Raw genomic sequence first — 27,776 nt, forward strand, 5'->3', positions numbered from 1 at the left:
TGGTCGAAATTATTCCGAAACCCTCAACTACATCCCTTTCTTCTCTCACTCCCACCTTTATGCTTTCCCTTTACGGCGCGGTTCAGACCTCCACTGAGATGTGAGACAGACAATGTCACTTTCTGTCCTCAACTAAAACCACGGGCACCTTTTTTGCGTTTCGTCTCCATCGAAATGCGGCCGCCGCGGTCGGGTTCGAGACTGGGTATTCTGGCTCAGTAGTCGGGCGCCCTAGCCACTAAGCCGCCGCGGCGGGTCGGATGAATGTGCTGACGCACTTTCAAGTCTATAATCCGCTCTTATTTTTGTCAAGCGATACTTAAGAACGATACACCAAAGATAAGCATAGAAGGTTCATGTGTCTTCGATACTGCTAATGCCTGGTACCCATGCTATGGCTGTTCTGCAGTGCAAACGCTCCGCCGTCACTGACGGTGACAAATAATTGGCATACAGCTTTTTATATCTGAATTATGGCAAAGCATGGCAGATGGTAAGTTCTTTAGTTCCTCAGTTACATGGGAAGAGAGGGTATCCGGTTCTCACACAGCTGCTTGTCTTTCCTTCCCACCTTTGCTTCCGCCTCTTTACCCATTCACCTCCATTCTATTCGAAAGCTGCTAGTGGCACAGTTATAATGCCAGTTGAAACTTTCCTCTGCTTTCTACCTTCTGTCATCAACCTAGATCCAAAGCAGCATCAGCCTGCCTCTGAATATGAATCAATGCTTCGTCATTTCAATTCATTAGAGCACTAAAGCCAGCCTGTGTCAAGAAAGATGGATAGTGGATGGCAGTGATAGACCACCAGACGTCACCTAGAAGTCACCTAAAACAGACTGCTTAAGTCCCATGCCATGATGCTGATAACGGAATGCATGTTGAGAAAAAGCAAGCCGCAAGTCCAGCTTAAAAATCGCAATCACACAAAACTTTATTCCTTATGCCAGATAAAGAGAAAACAGGAGCACAGGAAAATGAAGGTTGATGCAGTTCAAACAGTCGAGGACTTCCACCAGTATGCAAACAAAGGGAGCAGGGAAAGGTACATGTGCTTTGTGCTGCCTTTCACTGAAGATACAAAAGGCGAAACATGAAACAGGCAGGTGAAAACCACTCTCTGCTCTCTTTGCTGACGGATCAATCTGTGTGGACTGTTACACACAATGCCAAAAATTTGTGCTTGACAATCCTTTCCTGCCCCCCTAGGCTACACCCATGATCGTCCCCTTGTGGTGACAGTTTATTTGGGCCCGCTGGAATGGTTCAAGCATGGATGTTCCCCCAATGGTTGAGCACGGCAACGAAGATCCATTACAGTTCTTCGTGGACGTGTGAATCAGCGGATGTATCGTCCGTTGGCTCCACACATGCTGCTGGAGTGCTGAAGTCGAAATGGTACTCGCAACGATTTGGCTCAGACGCGGATGTCAGCTGGTTCTCGAGACCGCAGTGAAGGTCGACCTGCAAAATGGTCAGAGTTGACGCGGACGGCACTAGCAAAAGCGTTTCACGGGGTGTATTTTGCAGCAATTCTTTTCCCTATTCCTTCATAGGCCCTTTGTGACGTCATGACTGGCAGCTAAACTAGCAATGTTTCTTTCGAGCTCGAGTACCACAATTAGGGCTGAAGATCCAATCTAACAGCAACGAAGCACAAGAATAAGGGCTACGGCTTGTATTGAATTTTATGGTGCATAAGCGGATAAAGCTATAGTGCCAAACACAATGTTATACTCCTGTCACACACACAGTTTCAAATGGCTACCAAGTTGACAGTATTCGAGTGTCTCAATTCTGGTCACACTCAGAACAGTTATGCCACTGCTCGATCGCCTCCGAGAGATTCCATCATCTTGCACCAGGTTGATGTGCTGCCACCGTCTCTAAGAACAGTTTTGCAGGCAAGGAAGCAATCAGCCCAAAAGTTTATGCAATTCTGAGCGAGCTGGTGTCTTTCTTTTGTACTGCTGGAAAGAATGGTATTAAGCTTGCTGCAGTGTTTAAGGACCCAGGCTGTTTTTTTCTGCAGAATAGCTAAGTGGCATAGTATTTTGAAGTTTCATATTTTTTTCCAAGAGATTATAGTAAAGTGTCGTTAATTCAAATTCTACGGGTGCGCTGACACAGTTCAAATTAAGTGAAGCTCGAACTAACGAAAGCAAACAGAATATGGGGTACATTGTGATCACGCAGCAGTCACATAGTGAAATTACTCTATTTTATTGTTCTAAAATAACCATTTATCACCATTTGCTTTATTTTCCACCAAGGCAACAGCCAGCATCTTCTGCTCTAAAGCCTGAAGCCTGAGTGCCACAGACAATGCAACGCACCTGACTTTCTGCATCTCGCCGCTGGTCGCATCATCTATCGCTAAACAACAAAAGCTTATGCAGCAGGCTACTGAAGCCTTCGAGATCAGTGACTACAAGCAACAGCCAGGTACAAATCTCTGAGGACGTGCTAGCTGCTGTCACCATGCTGCCACAGAGGGAGTCCCTCCCTTTCGTTTATCCGGCCTTACACCTCACAGGCCGTTTTTACCCTGTGCACATCGCCTCCAAAGAGGCGGCGCAGCCTCATGGGACAGTTGCTTGCCTTGCTGCGTGCCAAGGAGGGGAGGGGGGGGTAGTTGGATTTATCGCGGCACCACCGATTCGTGTTCAAATCATCTGCTATATTTTACATAGACTCCTATAAAGCTTGGACTGACCAAGTTATACAGTTGGAATTGCCCATGTATTTGAACTAATAGGGTCTGAATTAACAAGCTTTCACTGTACACTACTCTGATTTTATTCTTCACAACTATGCTGCAAGTGTTCCACATTCAACAGTGCACGCTGCCGCCACACAAAGGCCTTTGAAATCCAGATAGAGCTCCGTGCTGCTCCGCTGACTCGATAGACAACTGACTCGATTGCAGCGGCGTTCAACTGGTCACTGATTAGATAGACTATCAATTCAAAGGCTTTCAAAATGCCGCGCTGCAGCCATATGATCACAGGCAAAGAGCCAGCCGAGGCATTGCCCACAGCGCTGTTTCTCCATGTAAGCGTCAAGCGGGCTGGGATTAAGGAACCGCAGTGGATAGAGGGCCTGCACTTATTTGGATGAGATAAAAAAAAAAAAAAGCGAAGTAACAGCACTGGCGTGGAACCAAGTTCTTCTGGTGCAACCAGAGCATATGCCGCCGGCGCAGTCTACTGCTTCGCTGCTTCCCGATCGGCAGTGGAGCCCCAGCGCAAAATGCCCCCTGGCACAATCAGCTCACCACAACGGATCTGGCGGGCCCGTTCCAGCAGGTCGCGCCACTGTCGTACTTCATCTGGGTGTACTTGTTGTCCTCCGGACCATGCCAGCTACCCCATTGTCTGCAACAAAAGTTACAAGTGGAAGAAATGGTTATTCCTGGCCATGAATATTTCCCACAAATTCACAACACAGTAGGCAGAAAAGCAATGAACACGAAGCAAGCAATTTTGACTTGCAACTGTGCAGCCTTTTAAGCCAGCACGGTCCCCAGCTACTTGCAGTTATTTGTCAACTGAAGAACCTGTTGCCATTCTTGATCATAGGCTCTCAAGCTGCGGGCAGAGGGGTTCTAGATTCTATTTTCGATCCTTACTTTGGTTCAGCTAGTTCAAGTAAAATAACTTCTCATAACAATGACCACTAGAATCAATTATTCCCATCTTTAATTTTTTTTTCTTATGAAATGCACCTATCACATGAAAATGACCAATACTGTGGTGGGAGAACCAAGAAGAATTAGAAATAGAAGTCCCTGCCTGAGCACATGAAAGTGACAGGAAGGGCACTAACTATTATTGGCTGACACCACTTTCCTAAGGCTAACGTAACCATTCAAGGCAGTAAGCCATTTATACAAGGTCAGCTAACAAAATTTTGCACTTTTTTTTTGACAGACAACTTTAAAGGACTGTGGACACCAAATTTTTTCGCGTGTTTTCCTGTGTGTTAGCACACATATATCACCTCATCATGATATTCCCCTGCAGCTGCTAAATAATTTACCATTGAATTTCCTCTTGATGCTGTTTGTGTGCTGGTTTTAACAACGAAACGATGGCTGTGACATGAAAGGTGGCTTTACTAGGTCGTGTGAGGCATGAAAAAAAACTAATATAATTGCCGATACATAGCTTTAATTCACTACAAAGCTTAAGCCAGCTTGCTTCAAGCTTCAAGAGCTGGAATCCTAATGCAGTTACTTCCATGCCTCAAATGATCTAGTGCCAGCTTTGAAGTCACAGCCATTATCGGATTGATGAAAGTGAAACCAGGTCCTCATGATATAAGCTGAATAATAAAGTAGGCAAAAAAATGAAAGAATGTGTACAACATTTGTAGACAGTGCGAAAGCACGGTGTATCCGTACATGCAGAATTGGTCTTTCTCTATCTAACGTTCATACATCCCTGGAAGTCCTCATGCTCCTCCTGGCGCAATGGTTCAGCAGCTAAGCAGTGCGCCACTGCCTTGAGATGGCAAGTGCTGCCAACAGTGGAATTTACGCAATCCAGGTTGCTCTCAAAAAGACAAACGCTAGACAGTTTTGCTAAGCTAGGCACTGAACCTCTGGATTAGTGCTTTCATGTTAAAACCACGTGGTGATCCCTTTACTCTAACGTCTTACACATCATTACAGAGAAGAGAACGTGAAAATAAAACTAGGTGACTAATTCCTGAAATTTTTTTCAGTGTTGAGTTGCTACCCAACCCTTTCCTGCATCTCCCGGCAACTGTGATGACTTGCATGGAGATATGACCACAGAAGAGAATGAACATATAAACAAAGAACCGAACACCATATGAACAAAAAAATAAGCAATAAATGTGGAGGTGCATGAGTTGCGTAAATATGGCCATTTCTACGCCCGTGCATGGGTGCAACCTTGTTTGCACACAGAAAGGGTACAGGAAGACTTGGGACGCTTTAACGCACAACAAAAAAAGAAGAAAGGAGGTGTTTACCCCAGGCTGGTCTCAGAGCCACCAGACTTGGGTGCCTGGGATGCCTTGTCGAACATGCACAACTTGTAAGTGTACTCGCGGTCCGAGAACTCAAAGCACTGCTCCCGCAAGGCGGCATACGAGTCCTCCGGGCCATAGTCTGTCTCCAGGGACTGCTCCAGTTTCCTGCACAGTTGAGGTCGCAATGCATTTAATATACAGTTACCCAGAGAGCCAAAAGGCAGAAAGCGAGGGGGAAGTGCAGGTACACAGAAAACAACAAAGGTGACTGAAAGAGTGTCAGCCGCATAACTATAATCTACATCAGACCAAGCATCGATGACAAACCATCAGTGAAAACATAAGCCAGAAAGTACACAATGTCGAACTGTACAATGCTTATGCAAAGGGAACATATAACCAGGTGACCCTCACATAGCTCATGGAAACCAAAATGAGTTTTGGATTATGGTGTATGCGGTGTTTAGTGTCCTGAAGCGAGTAGTGAAGGGCTCCAGAAATTTTGACCACCTGGGGTTCCTTAACGTGCACTGACATCGCACAGCAGACGGGCCTCTAGAATTTTGCCTCCATCGAAATTCAACCGCCGTGGCCAGGGTGGAACCCGCGTCTTTCGAGTCAGCAGCTGAGCGCCATAACCATTGAGCCACCGCAGCAGTACCAAAATGGGATTTGTCTATAATATTACGTACACCCACTGCTTTGTGCAATTATGTTAACTGTGTGCCATCCCTTATTTTGAAATTATAAAGTGCTCTTGCAAATGCAGATGTTCTATGCAGCATACACTAACCATGTGCGAAGTACACCCTGCTTCTATTCTTACAGCAGCTTTCCTGCTTGGTTTATGCTGTCAGTGGCAATTTGGAAGAGGTTAGCATCCGAGCTAGCAGTGTCGCCACTTCTCAAGGTTTTGGCAAAAGAAGGTTAGTATGGATCACAGCAACCAGCCAAAGCTGCGACTGGTGACGAACCCTAGCAGACATAAGTCCCAAAAAAGCCAGGGCAGAAAACTAAGAGCCAATTGAAGCTCTCAAACTAAAGCTTATGTGCTTTCATACATTAAGAAAAAAAAAATTGGAGGGGCCACACAAGCTCTGCCTTAAGGGTATGACGCAGTAGCGTTAATGGGTTAATGCCCATATATGCAGAATTGGTCACTCTCTACTTTACATTCGTAGATCCCTGGGAATCCTCCTACCCCTCCTGGTGCAGTGGTTAAGCGATAAGCCAGTGCCCTGCGATGGCAGCTGCTGCCACTGGTGGGTGCTTGTGCGACCCATGTTGTTCTTCCCGAGCAACCTCCCACAATCAATCAATAATTTACCTGCCACGGTAAGCAGTTCGCTCATAATCCGGTGAGCAGGTTATGATAACACCACAAGATTACATCATCTAGGCGGCCCACCTGCCTCCTGCTTCTCAAGGGATTTATCATGGATTTTTCACTCACGGTCAACAACACCGCCGATGCCGGATTTCCTGCGACATGAGCTCCTTAACGCATCCGCATTAAAAATTGGAAACAGTGCTAAGGGCAGATGGACACCAGACCGGGAGAAAATGACCGCGCATATGTGGTGCATAAAATACCATTGATTTTGCTTCAAGTAAACACACACACAAAACACAGCACACATACACAGAAAAAATGGCTCAATCTGCAATCATATTTTGGGCACATAGGTAGTGATTCTGTGTTTACCTGATCTGGGATTCCAGGTCTCTGACCTTGCTGTCGGCCTCGGTGAACTCATCTCGTGCCTTTTTGGCAGCTGAAAGAACATGCAGAAAATGGCACGATGCTCAAACAGACTTAGTTACAAGTTTAAAAAATGCAGCCTTAATTATTACGTATAAACAGCATCCACACACGTTACCTCTTTTAAGTAAAATTCAACTAGACAAGAGAATAAAGCTATCCTACTAAAAACGGTGTGTGAAGTTGCTGGCAGAACTGTAATGCAAGTTAAATATAAATTCTACAGGCTTCTAGGGGTTCTAGATGGTTCTACATTCCTTGGAGAAATGTCAGCTGCAAATTACTTAACAATTCAAATTAGTCACTGAATGAAAAAAAAAAAAATGCACTCGCGTACTTTCATGCCGTCATCAAGCAATAAATGAGTTGAACAGAACTCTTACCCCTGCCACAAGTGCACAAGAAATGGCAGTAAATGCTTAAGGCCTTAAGTTTGTTAATGAGAATATTTCCAGAGTTGGTACTACACGTACACATCTCATGTTATACGAAAGTCATGATGACAATAACTCTTCCAAGACAGCAAAAAATTGCACCCAAATATAAACAGTGCTAAAGAGCAAAATATCTAGGGAATATTGTTCAAACGCAACATCAAAATTATTTTGCAGAAAATACTGGTGTTCTTGCTTGACAAGTCGAAAAAGTAGCCATAAACTCTCATGTCAGCACACAAGCCAAGAGTATCTGTCATAAGTGCTGATATAAATGGTGCCTTTCGCATCAAAAATGCACTAGATATAGTATCTCATCTCACTGAAAGTTATGAATTAACTATTTGCTACTTGTTAGGAAGTTGTTAATAACAATGCTGTTTGCTTTTCAGTGTATGGCATGGGGACGAGAGCGTGCACTGCTCGGGCAAATGAGCTTTAATGAACTCAGTAGGTTGCAAATTGCAGTAAGGCTAATGCCATGAAATGCCATTGAAACTTAAGGCATTGAATTTTTCCAAGTGGCACAGGTATCAATCTCATTTTTTTTACACTGAGCTATGTAAGCAAATACTGAAATTCATATTTCAACTAAAAAGTTCTGCAAAGTGTTTCATCTACAGTTACACATTGATGCTATGCTGCGCAGTCAAGGAATAGTGCATAGGAGTGTTCACCCTTGCATTCAGCTGGGTAGTAAATGGCGGCAAGAAACTCCTTTTTTAAGCACGATTTCACGTCTTTCCAAGGGTGCGTGAAGTAATTTCAGAACCAGCATTGCCAAAAGAAACCGCTCCTTGACAAAGAACCCAAGCTCACCCTCCATAAGGGCCTTGGTCTCCTCGTCGTACTCAGTGGTGCTGTCCGTGGCGGGCGGCGTGTCCGCAGTGGCGTCTTCGTCGTCCTTGGGAGGGAACTTGGGCGGCTCCATATCCTCCTCATCATCTTCGCCTTCCTCAGTGGTGTCTTCCGGAACTTCTTCCTCCTCATCCTCTTCCTCCTGCAGGCGGGCAGGACGTGGAAACACATTCGACGACAAAGCAGCAAGGGCATAGTGCTAGCCCAGCTTGATGCCCTTCCTACTAAATTGCGTCAGTTGTAGCAACTGTGACTGGTGTAGTAATGTAGAAGAACTTCTTGCTGGGCGGGTTGGTGCATAGCTTTCTTGGGATGGCGTTGCGCACACGAACAAACGTACACAGGAAGAGGCAGAAGACAGAAAGAGCGCGCTCTTTCTGTCTTCTGCCTCTTCCTGTGTACGTTTGTTCGTGTGCGCAACGCCATCCCAAGAAAACTGGTGTAGTAATTCCCCACTACACTTATAGAATGCCCATTTCCTTTACTTATGAAAAGCACGTTACAACTTTGCAACCCCTGTGACACCTTTTACACAACTGTGTAGAAAGAAAATTAAAGGATGGTTTGGTTTATTGAGGTTTAATGTCCCAAAGCGATTCAGGCTATGAGGGACGCCGTAGTGAAGGGCTCCGGAAATTTTGAACACCTGAGGGTCTTTAACAAGCACTGACATCACACAGTACACAGGCCTCTAGAATTTCGCCTCCATAAATATCCAGCCGCTGTGGCCGGGATCAAACCCGCGTCTTTCGAGTCAGCAGCCGGGCGACGAGCAGCCAAAAAGTTAACTATACGACCGCAGAAAATTAACAGTATTTCCCATGCCAAAACAATTTGCCTTTCTTTAAGCCAAATTTTTTCACCAAAACTATGAATGGCACCTGAATGAGTTTAGAAATCTTGCAATAGCAGACGAAGAAAAAAAAAATGTTCAGCTGAAATTCTGAAACAGTCAAGCAAGTGGTAAACTGCATCCACAGTGCCACAGACAGTGTGCATACCTTCGATGAAGGCAAGGGCGTGGTGGTAGTTGGCGGCTCCTCCAAAGGCGGCGGCATTGTGTCAGGAGCCGGAGTAGTCTCCGCCTGTGTAGAAGTCACAACACTGTTCACTCACCAAACCAGTTTTTTAACCTCAATTTTTAACAATCACACCAATACATAGTGCTGCTAAACTGTTTGTTTTTTTATTTTCATTATTTATCACGTCTGGCGCAGAGGCTTACACCACTCTGCATACGAGTACCCAAGACTCGACCCGATCACTGACATACAATTATGATAATGTGTGACAGCTTCTACAATGTTGGGGATTGTCCTTGGTGTTTCAGGTGCCTTAATCATGGCACAGCATAGACTGGAGGTCAACAGGTCAGGCAAGATTAAGCGGTTAGTGCTGCTACTAGCACCACTACAAGCACAACTCCTGTTAGTAATGATGCAAAATAACCAAAATAGAATTTTTTGGTAAGCCACAGATGACCTAGATGTCCAGAAAAACAAACAGTGCAAGAAAAAAAATTTAAGATGACAAGTGTGCGTGTAGATTGGCCCCTTGCAGCTGTGGTTGACCTTACCGTACACTGCCTTCACATACACATCAAACTTTTTTTTTTTACAGAAATGACCATCTGATATTAGGGGACTGGGGGGGGGGGTCCACCTAAGTACGAAGCTGTTTGATCTAAGGTAAGTTTCAGTCAAGTCGTGGGTAGTACATAGTACTTCCGACTGGTGCCCCTTCCAGGCAGAACACACGGGGTGCCTTGTGTCAAAAAAAAAAAAAAAAGGCCTTTATTTGCAGGCAAATCAGCTGCGCTGGAAAATATTTGAAATGCAAGCCGCTGACCCAGCTCAATCATGATGATGGTCATTTCGCAGTTGAGTGATATATGGCGCAAGAGCAAACTTCTGGTAAGTCCCAGTATGTGTGTTGTGCCAGAATAATACAAAACACATCAGTTACTTCAAGCTGCACGCACGCCTCAATGCCATTCTGCGGGAACTACATAACAAATAATGTGCTGAAGACATACATCTCACACCTTCCAAGAAGCCTCAACTTATGTTCGAATTTTGGCCTGCGAGGGATGTGAGTAGGAACAGTTTCTTATATGTATTTGGAGTCTACTTTTACACACCAATATATAGCATATTGACTTATTTTTTTGTGCTTAAAAGCATTCTCCAAGACGTAGCTTTTATTCACACTGCTGTCCTCGTGTCTCCAGGTCATCTGGTGCTCACCACATATGGTGAGCACCATATCACTGTAGTCACTGTAATGTACATCAGGTAGCATCCAGCGAACACTTACACCCTTGCCCATAGTGTAGATTGGCTTCATGATCATCCAGCCTGTGGTGGTGAACTCTTCCATGCCCATCTCGTCCTTCATGTGCAAGAAGAACTGCACCGAACAGAGGAGAGAACACAGCACATTCACGCAACCATCAACCATCACAATGCAATGCTCCAGAGGCACTTGCCCTATAAATAAACTATTAAAAGGACCATGAAAAGAATTAAAAGCCGCTTGTAAATGTTAGAAGTTATGCTCAGAAGCACTAACACCAAGTATGAGTCTTCGGAGCTGAGCCACCAATTTATTATGGCTTTTTAAAAATCGTGTTTTTTAAAATTCGTGGGCCGTTTGGTGTCTTCGTAGGGAGCGATTTTGAAACCAAAACCGGGAAAACAGACGTCACTAGTCCCGTGACGTCGGCAGGCCACCACACGCTGTCATTCACTCGAGCCGCGGCAGCTACGACATCAAAGGCACACTTCCGGTAGCGGTGAAAATCGTCTGCCCGAGGCGCCGCGCGACCCCCTCGGGCAAGCGCGGGCCAGGGCATTGCCTTCACGCATGTTTTCAATTTACCTCTGCCGCCTCTTTCTGCCGGGAGTTCGGGAGCAAAGAAAGCGCCGAGACCGGAGAGACGCTGCCGACGCACGCTGCTCCTCGGGAGTGCGACAACCGGAAGTCGTAAACCGAGCGTCAGCGAATGACGTATTCATAGGCGGAGCCCAGTCCCGGAGCTGTTTTCTTTATTTTTTCTTCGTGCTCCGCGTGTATGAGTTGAGGGGGGAGAGGAGGAGCGTGATTTTTAATCGTCTATAACTTCGTTGTTATTCATGCTAGCTCGAAAATTCTTTCGCTGGGGTGACGAGTGATGGATTGCCTATCTTTACGTAATCTCAATTAATTTGTTTCATAGTCCCTTTAAGCATACAGAACCACGTCACTGGCACTCGAGCACTGATGAATAGCTCAGGTTGAATGTTGCATCCTGCAAACTCTTATGCTTACGCAGATGTCCGCCGACCACACAGTAGCATCCCCTTTCCCAAAAAAAGAATAGCTGAAGCACCTTCGCTCAAATGTTAACAGACTGTTCGGTCACACCGTGATGACAAAAACTGAAAGACCACAATGCAGCCTGCCTTCCCTGTTGAGCCAATTTCGCATAAATGAACACTCGCCTCCCATGAACTTCGCTTTATGCTGCCTTTGAAAGGACTCAACAAGCAGTTCAAGAAGTGTCCTTCATGGCAAAGGACCCCATTTCTACAAGCATGTACAAATGCTATAACGCAAAATAAGAACAAATCTAGTAGCTTCAAAAAGCTCCCTCCAGTCTTGCAACCAAGTTGGTCCTCAGCAAGTGCCTGTCAACAATGTAAATACAGACACAAACAGTGTTTGGTTTAATTTTGAGCGATCTTGGTCTGTTAATATGCTGCGATGTTGTTTCATTTATTTTATGGTCATTCTAAATAGGTAGTTCCTTCACAGTAACCAACTATGGGACCTCCTTCTGTATATCAATTCTTGTACTAAGCACTAACAAAATCATTAGTGTGATTCTGAGCCTCACGTACGGGAAATTAAATTAAAGACCAATTTAGCCGCCGCGGTGGCTCAGTGGCTATGGTGCTCGGCTGCTGACCCAAAAGACGCGGGTTCGATCCTGGCCGCGGCGGCTAGAATTTCTTTGGAGGAGAAATTCTAGAGGCCCGTGTACTGTGCGATGTCAGTGCACGTTGAAGAACCCCAGGTGGTCGAAATTTCCGGAGCCCTCCACTACGGTGTCTCTCAGAGCCTTAGTCGCTTTGGGGCGTTAAACCCCATAAACCAAACCAAACCAAAGACCAATTTATAGCAAATAAGCGGCTCTATAAATAAGTCATACAAAACTTGTGCAGCTGTACTCTCGCCTTTCGTATTCTATTCAGCATCACAAATCTGATTTTTCATATTTGTTTGGCCGCTAGCCATGTCACTTGCAGCATAGGGCAGAGAGGTGTCAGGAAACCTCCAGTTTTCATTCAATATCTACACCTCTTTTTTTCAAGCTGATTTACTGAGTTACTTGGAAAAAAGCAGCTAACAGCTTCCCTATCTTAGTACAAAAAACTGAATTTGGTTTGGCTCTGGTTTTACGGGGTCTAACATCCCAAAGCGACTCAGGCTATGAGGTACAACGTAGTGGAGGGCTCCGGATAATTTCGGCTACCTGAGGTTCTTTCACACGCACAGTACACAGGCCTCTAGCGTTTTGCCTCCATCGAAATGCAACCACCACGGCTGGGATCGAACCCACGTCTTATGGGTCAGCAACCGAGCATCATAACCACTGTCCCTACGCCGGCTCAGCTTTTGGATTGGATTGGATTGGATTTGGGGCTTATCCCTTTGTAACAGGCGGACATTACACGAACGTCCTAGCCAACTTTGTGACGCTACGGCGAAGTCTGTCCCGCCGTGTCGTCACCACCACCTAACGCTTCAGTCCACTCCAATTTTCAAGGCGGCGCTTTGTTGTTTTGACCGCCCTGGCCTTGGTAATGGCTTCCTGGTTGTTCATTTCACTGTCGCCCACACCATCCTTCTGCCGGTTGCTCTGTGTCAAAACCTAGCGCCTGCGGAAGGGTACATCCACTCGGTTGGCAGGGGCGGAGCAATCGACATGACAACACCACATGCTCGATCGTCTCCTCTTCCTGTCCACACATCGTGCACAAGATGTCCATTACCTTGGCCTCCTCCACAGACACAGCGCCGTCGCGGTTCTGGTCGAAGATGATGTTCTTCTGCAGCTCCACCACGGTGAGCAGTCCATCGCTGTCCAGGTCCAGGCTTGTGAAGGCCTCCCGCGCATTGGCCTTCTCCTCTTCTTGGTGTCGTTGCATCTCCTGTTCCTCCTGCTCTCGCTTGCGTTCTGAGGACACAAGTAATGGTCGCAGCCCATTTTACACAAGGTAAGCCCAATTTCCAAATGCTAGATTCAAATAAGCTCAGGATTCACTACAATACTCCACTAGTGAGCTGACCAGTGTCGCCTAGAAAAATAGCCTGCTGCCAAGTGAAAGGGTTAGCTGGAGAGACATGGGAGAGGCCTTTGCCTTGCAGTGGGCATAGTCAGGCTGATGACGGTGATTATGATCAAGTGAAATTTCGGAGGACTGAGTTTAGAGGCTTCATTCACAGTAGCGCAGTAACGTTTGGATGGAAAAAGCTGCAAAAACGCTTGTGTGCCAAGACCTCAGTACACATCAAAGATCTCCAGTTGAAATTAATCCTATACCATCCATCCTGGCATGCCTCATGGTCAGGTGTAGCTTTGGGCAGTAAAAATCTGCATCTTGATTTTGAGAAGTGTTACCTAATATTTTATGAATGAATGCATAAATTGCTTTTATCCACAAATCATATTAATCACAGTAAGACTACAACAGTATGACCAGTTGCAATACTAATTGAATTTTAACTATTATTGTACATCACTGCGAATAATACGGTTAACTAAGTCCATACCAAATTTCTGGATACATGGTTTTTCTTGTTTGGAATAGTGCACATTACATTAGTATCAATAAACCGCGATAAGGAATTCGTATATGTCAACTGCCCAAATTAAAACCGAATGGTTTTCTTGTGTGATTTCAGTTTTGGTTTGAACAGACGAAGAGGCTATGGCGTTCAAGACGAGTTGAGGACATGCGAGGCATACGCAGATTGCAATATAATCGCTGCTTGTTCATTTTTTTTCATTATAGCTATAGAGTAGGCTTGTATAAAAGTTTGAATGAATTCAAACGAAGAAAGCAGCAACGATACTGCAGTTTTTGATATGACTCACTTAACCTCAAGTCACCTTTTACATCACAGTCATCATGAAATGAAACATGAGAGAAAAAAATTCAGATATAAATTATTTGCCGAGGGTTGGCATAATCCACGTGGCTATCCATTTTTGCTGAAGTCTTATGCATCATTTCCACCAAACAGGACATAACTAAAACTAGATGTCCTTACTCCTTTAAGAACAGTTTCGATCTGGGTCAGTTGGTACATGGTATTTGTCTTCGTCATTTGGATGGTTTATTTATTTCCGTGCTTAAGATGCATGCAGTGTACCACGCTTGTGAGATTGAACAGTAGCAGTCAAGAAAGGTATTGCTGCCAGATTGTACAACTTGTAATTGAATTTTCTTCTCATGTTTCAGTTGGTGATCTCCCCCGCTGATGCTGGAGGGTCACAACCTAGCACAAGAGTTGCTCAACCAGAACACTGCTTTTCTGGGTGGCGTTACTTGAAACTGTGTACAGTACTTGAAATGCAGAACAACAGCCTGACTGCCCATAAATCAACAAAAAATCTGCAAGCACTGAGGCAGTCCTAGCCTAGCACTTTGTCATCCCTGATAAGCAGCAGCAGAAAACTTGTTTCAGTAACAAATACTCAAGAAAGCTTGGCAGCCTTTCTTTATAGCATTATCGTTACACTGAGAAAGATGCTAACTATCTTTGTCCTAAATTTTTCAGTGGAGTAAACATAACTGCAATCACTTTTTCTTGGTTTTGTTTTCTTAGAGCCAACCTTTACTTGACCGCCACACTCCGTGAATGTCAAACATTGGCTGCCATCATGCATCAAAACGAGATCATTCCTCTGAAAAGCAACACGGTGAGCAAGACAGCGTGCGTCCGTCAGGGTCAAGAATTGCCAAGTGTTCTCACCAGCCTCTGCGTCCCTATACTTCTGCAGAGCCTGGCTTTCGGCGTCCAGGGCCTGCTTCTTGACAGCTTCGAGGGCTTCGCGAGCCTTTTGCGCATCCTCCACACTCCCACGCAGCTCCTCAAGCTTGTTCTGCAATCACCATCACCAGGGAGGTTACCCCTACTGCAAACTGATGACCTCCCCAATGATTTCCAATCGTGCTGCACCTGCTTATCCCAGGGAACCCAACCTCATCTCCCTACCCGACTGCTTGCTGCCTTTGGCCTTGCACTCTAACACACTGGAATCCACTGTGTATCCCTAACAGACCATCAGTTACCTGTTCTCCGAGTTACATGCTCAGGCTGAGTCTAAATCCTCCACCTGATCATCAGGATATCAACTACAGTTCACAATGTACCGTATTTTCCGGTGTATAAGACGCACCCTTGTATAAAACGCACCCCCCATATATGCAGGCTGTCATTGAGAAAGCTATTATATAAGACGCACCCGTGTATAAGACGCATCCCAATTTACCCAGTCAGGCTAGTGAGGCTTAATTAAACATGCTTGTGCGACCATTGCAAAATGCACCTTACCTGTGAGAAGTTCTTAAGCACCGCTAAGTGATCGAAAAAGGCAACACTCACGCCATACCCACCCACGTTTTAGCAAAAAAAGAAAAAAAGAACGAAGGAACTCTCCTTATGTCCATAAGAACATTTTATATTAACTTAAAACCTTCGAAGTCTTGATCTTAAGATGTGCTATCAAAAAGCACGCCCATTTCTGGAGGCGACCCAGCTGAAACATTTTCTTCGCACTACGTACGTACTACAAACACGGAGCAAACAAAGTTTCAAAGGGTGACTGAAAGAAACGCCGGCTTGTCTTGACAATGGCGAGAAACGTGATTGTCACCATCTTTTGACATTTCACATTACTTTTGCTTGGGGCCTGCGAAACGGTCGCGGGTTTATGATTCCGGAAGTCGTCATCCCCACCGTTTAATAATAAAGTTGCTCTCGGTGGTCCCCGTATTGAACTATTAACCGTGTTAAAACCACGTTATTGGTAGTGATGTTTTTTCGGTGAAAAAAGCTTGAACATGGACCTGAGTAATTTCTGAACTCGCAAAAAAAAAACAGAAAAAGTCGCATATAAGACGCACCCTTGTATAGGACGCACCAGCAAGATTTTTGAAAAAAAGCACCGTCTTATATACCGGAAGATACGGTACCTGCATTCCTGCCACTTTTTCAGCCTCTTAACACAACTCTTACAACTTTTCTCTCCACCACACAGTGTGTTATTGTCAAAATATAATTTCAAGACTTTTCCTAGGCCTCAAAGTTGTCGCTACAAAAGTTAATATGTACCAGCAGAACATAAATCTTATGTGCTTTCCAGTTTAGGGATATGAAGCAGAGCTGGCTGAATGCTCTCAAACCTATTGCTCAGCAGTATCAGAATACAATTAATGACCAGCCAACAATGGCTTACTCCAAGAAACCAACATATGCCATCCATAACCATAAATCGCCAAATATAGTAACGTCTCATGCAAACAAACATCAGTTGAGAAAGTGTTTCATTTAGAAAAAATGTGTGCAGACCTCACTGACACTTTGTTGATGCAAAAGCAGACAAACGAGTCCTGAGCAAACTGGTAAATGACAGACAAAACCAATAACTCCATCCATGGCTTCCCCGGAAAATGAAATGTCTTCTAACCCTGTACTATTATTACTTACGGCAGGACCTGCAAACATGGATCAGCAAGGCTCAATGAATTCAAACTGGCTCACCTGTCACCTGCACTCATAGTTGCACAGATTAAGCGTAATGCATGCTTTGCATGGGCTCATATAGGCTCAAGCTCACTTGCATGATATGACACAGGCTCACTTGGAATTGAAATCAGGCTAACTAGGACTAGGACTGGGTTGACTAAAAATTTCATAGCCACTTAGACTCACATCAGAATTTAAATCTAAATGATCTGCAGTGAACGGACTGCTGAGGAAGGTACTGAAATGGTTTGTAAAACTCTGGGGCAACAACTTTAAAATAGCAAGCTAAATCAGATACTCCTGGAGAACGTCAGTAGTCTCTGGCAGTGGCCACAACTCATTCTTGAGAGATAAGCGACAAGCTGAGATTTCACACTGTGAGAGTAGTACAAGCAGTTTGAAAGAGCCAAGCTTCTGCATAGCAGGCAGAAGGATTAGAACAAATTGTCAGTGATCAAGCTGATGCGTCAGAACATAATCGAGCTAATTAGATGGTCAACGAACAACTTGGTTAAGGAGTGAATAAGTAGGTGGGTGGGTAGGAAACTTGGTAAATGACAAAGTGCGAATAAGGTAGCTTACTAAGGAACTAAGTGGCAGAAAACTGATCAGTGAGAGAGTGAGTCAAATGAGTGAGCAAGCTGGGTGAGCGAGCCGAGTGAGCAGATAGGTGCGAAAGCTAGTGAGTGAATAAGCAAGCAAGCATTACGATCACAATGCAGTGCCACCAACCTTGCAGTCGAGTCGGTGCTGCTTGCCTTCGTTGGCCATCTGCTGCCGCAGCTGTAGGCCACGAGTCAGCAGCTCTCTCTGCTTAGCTTCTTCCTCACGTGCCTGTCGCCCAAGTTCCCTGCAACAAAAACCAACACACTTGTTGGGCACAGCTTCATACATCTTGTTTACAAACTTCTACACAGCTGCATTTCACTGTACGGGACCAGCGCTTGTCTTGTGTATGTCCCGCTGCTGTTGCGCTACCAACTCGACCAAATTTCTGCTTTACTCAACTGCATTTTACCCTCAAGCACCCAGCACGATATCAGGAAAAGAAGACACACGGCTTAACATTACTAAGGACTGTGTGGAGCCATACAGCAATAAGTGCAGAATCTCAGCAGCACCATGCCTGACAACAATACTAACATTGGTAGACCTGCATTCAAGTGGGACAGCTTGAGTACCTACAGAGTGAGTGGCATGACTACAACTCTCAGGATGTTTTTCAGAGAAGTTTGGGGGAACTGACAGATTCCATCTTTCTTGGGAGTACTTTTTTTGTTCACTTAGATTCACTCCTTTAAATCTTTCAAATGCTACCTACTGCCATAGCACAATAGAAAGCAAAGAACTATTGTTACAGATTCTACCACTCTTAAGCTTTAAGAAAAAAAAATCAAAGCAACTATGCTCGTTTTTGGTTGCTAGAACCAAAATTGGCTGGAATTAGAAGGGTAGATTATGGTTAATATTTTTTTTTTTTTTAAAGAAAGTAAGAATGCTCAGACTTACAGGCAATTGTTGACACAGCCAGCAGCAGTCGCGTATTCGTCGCTGCCATCACAACAATCTGCAGTGGAAGAGAAAAATTAGGCTAAGTTAGGCTCATATCATCATTGGTGCCTATTGCCTCTTGAAACAAGCACACATCCTCGGTTGGAGTTTTTGGTTAACAATGCGAATGACAGCAATAAAAAAGTATTTGCGAAAACGTGACGTTGTGCCAATTTTCAGTCCAGAAATGAAAAGGCAAGCTGCCAGAGATGTAGTAAACAAAGAAAGCCTGAAATTATTTTGCCCTCTGTTCTATTCTCAATGCTAGACACCACACTGAGTAAAGGTGTCACATTTCTCACCACAAAGGCCATCATTGACCCAGGAAGAGGGGATGTCCTGCCCCTTGTGGCCCAAGTTGTCACAGTGGAACCTGCCATTTATGCAGGCCGAAGTGCCTGAAAAGTAAGGGCAAAGAAAGATGTTTTTATGAAAGCCGCAGTGTGTTACTTTCTTCTCTGGCAAATCAGCCTTCGCTAACCAGGGTAAGGCAAAGCAAGAAATACATGGTCATAAGTTACAAAAGTACAGAAAGTAATAAAACAGTGCAAAAATAAAAAGCCATAGCATGTTATGCATTATGAACTTTCAGGCCAATTATTTAAAACTTTGCATGGCACCTGCCTCAGTAATTCATACTGCTGTTTCACACTTTAGGTATCAGAGAAAAATAAACACGAGAAACTGCAGTAACACAGTGTGTGTATCTATCAAACTGTTTTCTGCAATAAAGCATACACTTGTTTCGCCTTATCGAAGCCGTACCCACGCTGCAAAGGAGCGCTTCTTGGTAACAAGTGTTCCGTAACCAATTAGGTAGACCTTATAAATTACAGCAAATTATACATCAGATCAAAGTGGCATGCAGCTGTTATCAACGGACTCTTCCAGGATATTTTCATGCCGCAGATGAGGAAGAAAGTCGGCACGAGAGGATACAGCAAAGTATCGCCGCATTCGTTTTCCTCCTTAGCGCACGTTACAATGTGAACGAAGCACCGCGGAGCCTCGGTGGACCATGAGGCCCCGATCACGGCTCTGAAAATTGCGAGGGCTCCTTACCTGGTTCATCCGAGCCGTCGTCACAGTCACAATAATCGTCATTCACCATCGAAAATGTAAGGTCCTTCCTGCCGTCGAAACACGTGAAATTCTTTGTACGGTCGTATAACGATGCATCTGCAAAGCGCGCACAAGAAAATGCGAGCGTTGAGTGAAACCGCTGCACTTACCGGTCGTTTATGAGGGGGCGCGATAATAAAACACAGCTACGTTTTATCTCTGTATGATGCGTGAGGCACAGTGACGAGCTGAGAAGCAAGCACCGGCGTTAAGGTTGTGGGCGTTCCCCGAAAGTTACTTTAAGTCTTTCTAGCACCTTTTTCGAACCTCGGTTCACAGCGGGTTATTTGCAAGATGCGGAGGGGGGTTTTCAAACGCCTCCACTTCCCTCGACACCAAAGGCACACAAGTGCCGGCTGATCACAGCTGAGCTACGCTACTTGGCCGGTGACGCAACCGGGTTGCGGGTAGGAAAAATAAACTCACGTTTAAGTGCGACGCCGCGTGGTCTAGAAACTCTAATACTATCGTCAGCTAGGCACTGAGCTACAGCAAATACAAGCGCCAAAATTACGGAGGCAACCATCTCTCGTGAGAGACACGGCATCGTACTGCCACGCATGGCCGCCGCCATCGCTTCACCGGAAGTGACGAAGCAGCCGCCATTCTTCGCTTTGGCCGCCAGGTGTCGCTTAAAAAAAAAAAAAATCTGGTGTTCATTGATTTTCACTAGGGGGCTGGATCATAGAGTTTCTTATATTACCTAGAGGGAAAGCTGGCGGAGCTGCTCTTCAGCCACCATGGACGCTCAAAGCATCATGGGGCGGTGAGCTACTTGTTGCGGCACAGTCGTAATATTTTGGGAACACGAAGTGGCACTACTAAGATGTTTTATTCCGAAACCGCTGTTCGTGTATGCGCAGACGGCTTTTGCGCGAACGCAGTGTGCAAAATCTATAGTAGTGAAAACGCGACGACACATGACGCCAATAAAAGGTTTCACTTTTCTGAAATGACATTAAAAACCTCTTATAGTGTTTAAGCAACAACATTTTTTTTAAACATATTTACTTTTTAAAGTGCGCCTGTTAATTACGAAATATTAGTTTTTGTAGTGTTCATTACCTGGCCAATAGGAGAGCTAGCCATCCCTTATTTTGGGCGAACTTTGCACTTAAATGCTTTTCTGCTCGTTTGTTGCAATTTACAGACATGATATTGAACGTTAGGACATTCTTGATTATCGAATAGCGTTTATTTTTGCATTATTTTTTGGCCAAAAGTTGAAGTTCTGCAGTCGGTAGCTCACCGCCCCATGATGCTTTGAGCGCTCATGGTGGCTGAAGTGGTCTCGAGGGATCTCCACGCAAATATAGAGCCTCTATAACGCAAACTCCCATAGACGGGCTGCCAGCTTTCCCTCTAGGTAATAGTAAGAAACTCTATGGACTGGATAGTGCATCCCATTAACTCTATGGTGCATCCGGTAACCGAAAGTTATTGTACAGAACACTGTAGTTATGGAGAAAAGAAAAAACTTCCTCCATGCCAAAAGACACTGAAGCCACCAGAAGTAAGTGGCCTCGACCCAGAAATGAATAACACAGTGATGACGACCCAGAAATGAGCCTTTGTCAGTGCACAAAATGTTTTCCGTACGGGAGAGGTTTCAACCCTCTGTTTGAAATTTCGCGCCATATTGACGATGCATGGATAGAAGGATCACTGGGAATGGTGGATAAAAGATAGGAGCATTTTCTTTGAAAAAGAATAGTGGCAGCTGCCACCATCTCAATTTTTTTCAGTTTTTTTTTTAACTGTGCTGTAAATTGTTATTAAAATTTGCCATTTTTTTTCAATAAGTTTCCTACACTTGTAACCTTATGTAACCTGTCTGCTTTTGAGCCACTAATATTCCGAACGTCTTTTACTAATTTCCACCGCATAAGGATAAGTGGACGGAAGGTAGGAGCGTCCCCTTTGAAACAAGGTGCCACCATGCTCTGACCATGCTCGGCTTTCGCTCTCAACCATCCATGCTCTCGGCATACATACTGAGAGGTGCTGCCACCTGCTGGGACTTACAATAAGTTTTTTTAACTGAGAGACATGAGGCTTTCCGGTGATTTCAATTGGTAATCTCGGAGGCCATAAATTAATTGTGCTGTCTTTGTGGGAAGTGCTGCCATCTTGCGAAGACAAACAAAACTGATTTCTAGCTTCAGCGTGACGCGCGGTTTGCGACAACGTATTTTTGTGCTTTCGGTTTCGCCGCGTGTTCACAGCGGAGGCGTGAGAAACTTCATTTATCATCTTTATCGCAGAGGCCGCGGAAATTAATTTCATCCTTTATTGGCGCTGCTCTTAGCTTGTTTATCACCGCCGCTCAAGAGGTATTCTCGCTGTCCTTGTGTACAGAGTTTCCTTCCGAGTTCTTCAGATGCACGGCAAAGCGGCGTTATGGCCGAACGCGCTGCACTGCCCCTTCTCTTGACACCAAGCCGCCGCGGCCCCTAATTCATGGCCCCTATTTTCCGCCTGTCTACATTTCGGCCAAGTTTTCCTGCCTCCATCCCTTCAGATACATCTGTTCATCTGTATCTATATCTGTGTCACTTCAGTGCGATGAAGCAGACACAGGTGACGAGATATAATAGCTATGTTGTCGGGCCTTTTTTCTCACCCGCGGCAATGAAATATCAGTCGACATGAATGAGTACGTCTGAATGCTAATCCTGAGCGAACAACCTCCAAATAAATCTGATGACTCATAAAATGCCTCGTTCAATGCCTTGCTCGTTTTCAAGAATGTCGTCGATCTCCTATGACTGCTTCTCTAGCGAAGCTGTGCCGGCACTTTTTCGTGTCTTTTTCTCCCGAGGTTAATGTCCACGTGACATTTTACTGCTCTTGTGTGCGATGTCTGTACAAGTGTTTATTTATTTATTTATTTTATTGATTTTACCCTCAGGGCCTTGCAGGCATTGCAGAGGGGAGTGGGCAGAAAATATAGAACAAAACAATGGAGAAAAAGGAAACGGGTACATCAAAGATTAGTCCTGAGTATACAATATATAGCTAGACAAAATACATTAGCGCAGAACAAAATCGTCAGAGTTTACACAACACCAGCCAAAGTTTTGCGAAAGTTATTTGAACATAAATGTGTCGCTCAGTGGCGTGTGAGCCTCTAATGATATTCGCATTTCCTTCTAAGATTTGCTGCAGAGTTCGCTAGCTTTTAAGAATTAAATTTTTCTTGGGGATTATAATTCCCCGAGCTCTTTTAATGTCTGTCATTCGAGAGGGCATTGACGTTAATAGACGCGCTTATACTTACCAGCATTTTCAATCAATATATTTGGAGAAAAAAAGATTTTGTAACAACCTCAAAAAATAGCTGTATATTATAGGCAGCAAACACTTTTGCAGCTGGAGGTGCACTTCTCAAAGCATCCCAAATATTTCAAAAGCATAATTCAAAATTTACAAAATATTTTCTCACATTATAAGCGTAACGTATAAACATACCAAATTTTTCATCGAAGTTTTACCAGAGAACCTGCCAGAAATGCCCATTTTCCAATGATACGGAAACAGTTTTGTCCGACCGTAGTTCGGCTGCTTCGGCAATATCAATGCAACTACAAACGCGATAGTTTCGTCAGCCAAAACGTGCTCTAACCAGCTGAGCAAGCGAGCACAGAAGTGGTGAGAGAAAACAACGAAGGGGAGAAATGGTGTATACTTTTATTTTCGCGATTTAAGCAAGCCACGTTGATGCCAGCAGGCCAGTCGTAGGCGCCTTTGTGACAGCACAACGATTTTGGCTTGAGAGCAGTGGAACGTAGGAATCTGGCACGACGCACAACTTCACGCCGGGGTTAGAGGTGAGCTGGGAAGACGTACGCTCAACCGAGTGCTTTGTGTAGTGTCCAAGAGCAAGCAAGTCCACGCATCTGCGAAGATAAAAGCGGAGCTGTAACAAAATGACCCAAGCGTACCGAATTCGGGTCCTTACTTGGGAGGCGTCAGCAATCAGCCGGTAGGGAATGCCGCTTACGACGCGCGGCTGTGACGCCTGGTCCACGCACGCCGCCTTGGAACACAGCCTGCAGGGTCTTCTGTGCTGAATGCGTGGAGCACTGGATAGCCCAAGTCCGCGCGCACCTGCGGAGACGAAAGGGGAACCTGCACGTTAGTAAGCAGAGTGCACGCACTTTGGGAGCTATACCGACCTACTCGAACTCGGCGGCTGCAGAGCTTTGACGGCAGGAACAGCAGCGCGCAGAGCACAAGATGCAGGGAGCATGGAGAGACTGGCACGATGAGCAGCTGTCACAACGGGCCAGGTCAGTCTAGGTGGCTTTGGCCAGGTGCGTCTCGAAACGTCACAGCGCAGGGCCTTCCTCCGCATATGCACATGTGAGAGGTGGAGCGCGCACATCTGAAAAGAAAAAAAAAGACTTGCAGGAACGCTAACATGTAAGTGGGGTACTCACAGTGTAGGCTGCAGGGCCTCACAGCAGTCGAAGCGCAGACACCGATGATGCCCAAGCCGGAGCTGTAAAGTATACAATGAAAGCTGTCCACTAACCTTGGCTGCAGCGGAAACACGACGTGCCGCAGACCGCAGGCAGCGTCCGTTCTTCAGAGTTGCTGGACGAGGGTGGCGAGAATTTCCGAGCGCCGTACGCGGGCACAAACCACATGTCGCTCAAGAGCACTTGCGCGCCCGGGCATTCCTTGACACGACATAGTGGCCGAGCCGCAACGGCGTTCGGAACGGGCGACTCTTCCATGACGCAAACGGCAGCGGGCTCTATGAGCTAAAACTCACTGAGACAGCGAGAACAAGTGGCGTTTCCTCGCTGACTCGACTCTACCGCATCCCTGCCTAGTGTCAGCTAAACCTATAGCGTGCCGCGAATTAGCCCGCCGCGCTTCCGTCACCGAAGAAAACCCGACGGCGGCGGTCCATGAAACCTGTACCCTATGCGTGCTAATGACACGCAATTTTCCAATGCTTATGGGAGAAAATAGTGAATGTTGGCTCGTAGCCAAGAACCGGTTTCATGGACACAGGTCGCCCTCGCCGCGGGGCTACAGCCCCGCTCCTACCTTGGATGCCGAAGGCCTGGCTCGGAGATAATTCCCTCGGCGCTTGTCGGTCGGTCATCGGAGTAACGGCTTCCAGGGGCCCCCGTGGAATGGCGAAGACTATTTAAGAATAACCACCGCCAATACGTAAATTAGTCTACAAACGCTGTCCCCCAACATCAATAAAGAGGCATGGCAGCAGCATATCCGTGGCCGGCTGCTACGTTTCTAACCGCGAAACTGCGCCTTCGCGCACGCTCGAGCGACGCTGGTAGAAGCACATATGCAAGGTTCTGGAAGGCGATATCTGTCGTTGGGGTTATCGGCGATCAGTGACTCAGCTTTTTCCGCAAATCCCCCCCCCCCCCACCTTCCTCATTCCCCTTCAGTTTGTCGCTGGCTCCAAGCGTCTTCGAGCGGTTCCACACGTGCGGACTGAAGTGGTGACGACGCAGTTCGCTGCCGCATCTTTCGCGCGCGGACGGTGCTCGCCGCTTTTCCCTTTGCTTCTTCATTGGACGGCACTGGGCACCCGGCGGGAGGGTCACGATGAATCGATCTTGTTCCAGACACGCGCGTCTTCACGGGTATGCCGTCTTGCACGCTTGCAGACCGTTGTCTAGACCACATTTTTGTTGCTCTTGTCTCCGATACTGGAAAAAGTGGAGGACTGAAAGCTTTGGGGCATTTTTTCCCCCGCATCTTCTCGTGATAAAATTGCACTAAAGGAGATCTCGAACTAAGCAAGACGGATATGTTATTCCTAAGGAACATTTGGTTCCTAAGGAGCCAGCGTTTCTTCCACGGGGAAAGATGGCTGCGTTGCTGGAAAAACCGCAAACGAAAGTAGTGAAACTCTTCACCATTCAAGGCGCCTGCCATGCGCCTGCGAAAAACGAACGGCGGTGGCGTTATTTCAACGACGTCTTTTCATTGGAGCTCTACGGCTAATCAGCCAACATTTTATCTAGATGTACCATACAAAAAGTGTTTCGTTCCATGCATGGAAACATTTAAAAAAAATGTCGAAGTAAAGAGCTTAGGATATTTAACTTTTTTAGTTATTGCCAGACTCATGAAACTTTGCAGACAAATGTGTTTTCTCTGTATATTTCAAATTTACGATCATAGATCAAATGCTGGTCGCAAACAACACAAAAATAAGAAACAAATGCAGGTGAAATCACCTTGAAAATGCATACAGGTAATCCCCGTTACCCGAAGACGTATCCACGGAGAACTATTGGCGATGCGACTCGCACAGTGCCACTACGAGTGGGGTGGGGAGAGTGGGACCGGGTTTGAGGTAACACGGCCAATCTAGAGGATGGTGTACGCGGGCTCGCCGCCGTCGCCGCTAGACCGAACGGGGAGGCATCTGCTTATACCTGCTTCTTGCCGCATGCTCCCGCTGTCGGTCTACCCGCCAACATTGCCCCTGCAGGAAACGGACTCCGGCTCTCATCGTCGGCGCTCTCTGTAGCCGAGATGAGCCAATCGGCTGCCTGAAAGCATGCCTCAGAAAAGGGGCTGAAGAACCGACTGAGTAGGGTTGTTTGTGGCGCCCGAGCAGTCAAAACGTGGCGGATTAAGCGAGCTTTCCAACGACACCAAAATGGCCGCGATCGGAAGAGACGGAGTGGAGCGAGCGGCCCGCGAAATTCGTCTTCATCCGCCAACCTCGATCATTGTTTAGTCGCAAACCTTTTCTTTTATTACTCATGAAATGCTTTTAGCTCCGGTTGTCGGCGTCCTGTGGATGACCTTGGCGCCAGGACGGAGGGAGTACACGGAGGCGAACCTAGACAAACTGGCGAAACATTCAGTTCACCCATCCTGGCACCTGAGGGCTGCGCTGTTACCGGAGCAGCGCATGCGTCAACAACAGCGTCTTCATGGGCCTATGGTGGGCGAAAGCATCGCGCGTCGTGCAGGAGCCCATACGTTCTACCCATACATCCCGAGAGGCGCACGCGCAGTCCCGGCAGTCATGGTGGTGGTGATGGCGGTAAACATTTATTGGTTATGTACAAGGAGGCGTTTGGGCCCAGGCCCTATTGGCCAAGGTCCTCACAAATCCAGGTGGAGCTCTTATTCCGGAGCCCCAATGGCGTATAACGCCGCTCGCGCCCTGGCGACGAAGGTTCGTTGGGACTGTGTAGTCATGGCAGCTGAGCAGCGGCGCCCCCCAGGCCCTAGAAGGGTGGGAGATGAAGGATTGAGATGGGTGGGGATTGGAAGGGCAGGCCCAGACCATGTGGAAAACGTTCGAGAACGTTGCTCCGCACAGGCTGCAGCCACCATCAAATTCTGTGTTGAAGTGCTGCAATACTGCCGGGCACAGCATTGTATTTGCAAAAATTTTGGGAAGGAGCCGTTCGTCTGCTCTCCGGAGACCCTTACAGGGTTCCTGAAAACGACGAAGACTGTCCTTATAATATGTAGTGATGTCTTTGAACGTAATTAGAGATTGGGTGGGCTCGGACTAGGCTTCCAGAGCAAGTGTGATGGCACCGCGTTAGTTACCGTCACTGCGCGAACCCTAAAGGATAGGTCGAGTGCGTCTGAGTACGGGGGGGGGGGGGGGGGGGTAACAGGGTCAAAGATGCCCTTGGTGCAGAGTATTGAGTCAGCTTGTCTGACGTACACGCGAGCAACTCAGCTCGTCTGCTGCCTCGTTGCCGCTCATCCCCTCGGTCCCGGAACCCATACTGTACTATGTTTAGTTTGTTATGTGTATTCTCGTCGTTTGTGGAATACGATTCGCGATTCTGTCGATCTTGCCTCTTGTGTTTCTGCACGCTAGCTTGGAGTCCATTACCATAATGAGGTTTTGTCCTGTTGCGTTGCCGCATACGCTATTGCCAAAGCGATGGCGGCTTCTTCAGCTGCCTCTATGCTGGGGTTGTTTATCGTTGCGCTGGTTATTTCTTTGCGTCCTTCGTCCGTTGCCATGACCATAGTTTTGTATTGGTATAAGTAATTTGCTTCGTCCGTGTAGACTACGTTGGGAGTGTTGCTGAATTTCCTGCTGAGTGCTCGGACTCTGGCTTGTCTTCTTTCATGGTGTATATTGGGGTCAGGGGCCAGTGAAAACGCTGCCTAGCCCCACACAAAAGGCTAACCAAAGTGGAGGCGATAGACTGGCGCAGACTACAAAGCAGTACCTACCCACATCTACTCGAACAACACAAGGTTTTCCCTACACAG

At 46.2% G+C, this 27,776-nt stretch overlaps 1 protein-coding gene and 1 long non-coding RNA gene across 2 annotated transcripts; both read right to left on the reverse strand.

Annotated features, from left to right (window-relative positions):
- Positions 1 to 908: 908 nt before the first annotated feature.
- LOC149365381 (glucosidase 2 subunit beta-like) lies at positions 909 to 20,117 on the reverse strand. The gene is made up of 14 exons (XM_089542088.1): positions 19,953 to 20,117; positions 19,467 to 19,583; positions 18,707 to 18,802; positions 18,363 to 18,420; positions 17,586 to 17,703; positions 15,078 to 15,207; positions 13,091 to 13,275; positions 10,371 to 10,463; positions 9,056 to 9,139; positions 8,016 to 8,196; positions 6,706 to 6,775; positions 5,001 to 5,165; positions 3,277 to 3,376; positions 909 to 1,463 (listed from the first exon to the last, which is right to left on the reverse strand). Exons 1-14 carry the CDS (start codon positions 20,098 to 20,100, stop codon positions 1,314 to 1,316), a joined length of 1,695 nt encoding a protein of 564 aa, XP_089398214.1. The 5' UTR covers positions 20,101 to 20,117; the 3' UTR covers positions 909 to 1,313.
- A 3,085-nt stretch (positions 20,118 to 23,202) lies between these two features.
- Positions 23,203 to 24,821, reverse strand: LOC149365382 (uncharacterized). The gene is made up of 3 exons (XR_016291369.1): positions 23,705 to 24,821; positions 23,488 to 23,636; positions 23,203 to 23,425 (listed from the first exon to the last, which is right to left on the reverse strand). It is a non-coding gene; the product is annotated as an uncharacterized LOC149365382 (long non-coding RNA).
- Between the last annotated feature and the right edge of the window lie 2,955 nt (positions 24,822 to 27,776).

This window comes from Amblyomma mixtum, chromosome 1 (genome assembly GCF_055824585.1).
Source record: "Amblyomma mixtum isolate Tamu chromosome 1, ASM5582458v1, whole genome shotgun sequence".
Taxonomy (NCBI): Eukaryota; Metazoa; Arthropoda; class Arachnida; order Ixodida; family Ixodidae; genus Amblyomma; species Amblyomma mixtum.

Bases quoted from the DNA above. Each gene is read 5' to 3' on its own strand.
- LOC149365381 (XM_089542088.1), bottom strand. From the start codon at position 20,100: ATGGCGGCGGCCATGCGTGGCAGTACGATGCCGTGTCTCTCACGAGAG. The intron at 5,166-6,705 runs GTAAACACAGAA...TCAACTGTGCAG, and splicing joins GACCTGGAATCCCAGATCAG to GAAACTGGAGCAGTCCCTGG. The intron at 3,377-5,000 runs GTAAACACCTCC...CTTTTGTTGCAG, and splicing joins GGCTCTGAGACCAGCCTGGG to ACAATGGGGTAGCTGGCATG.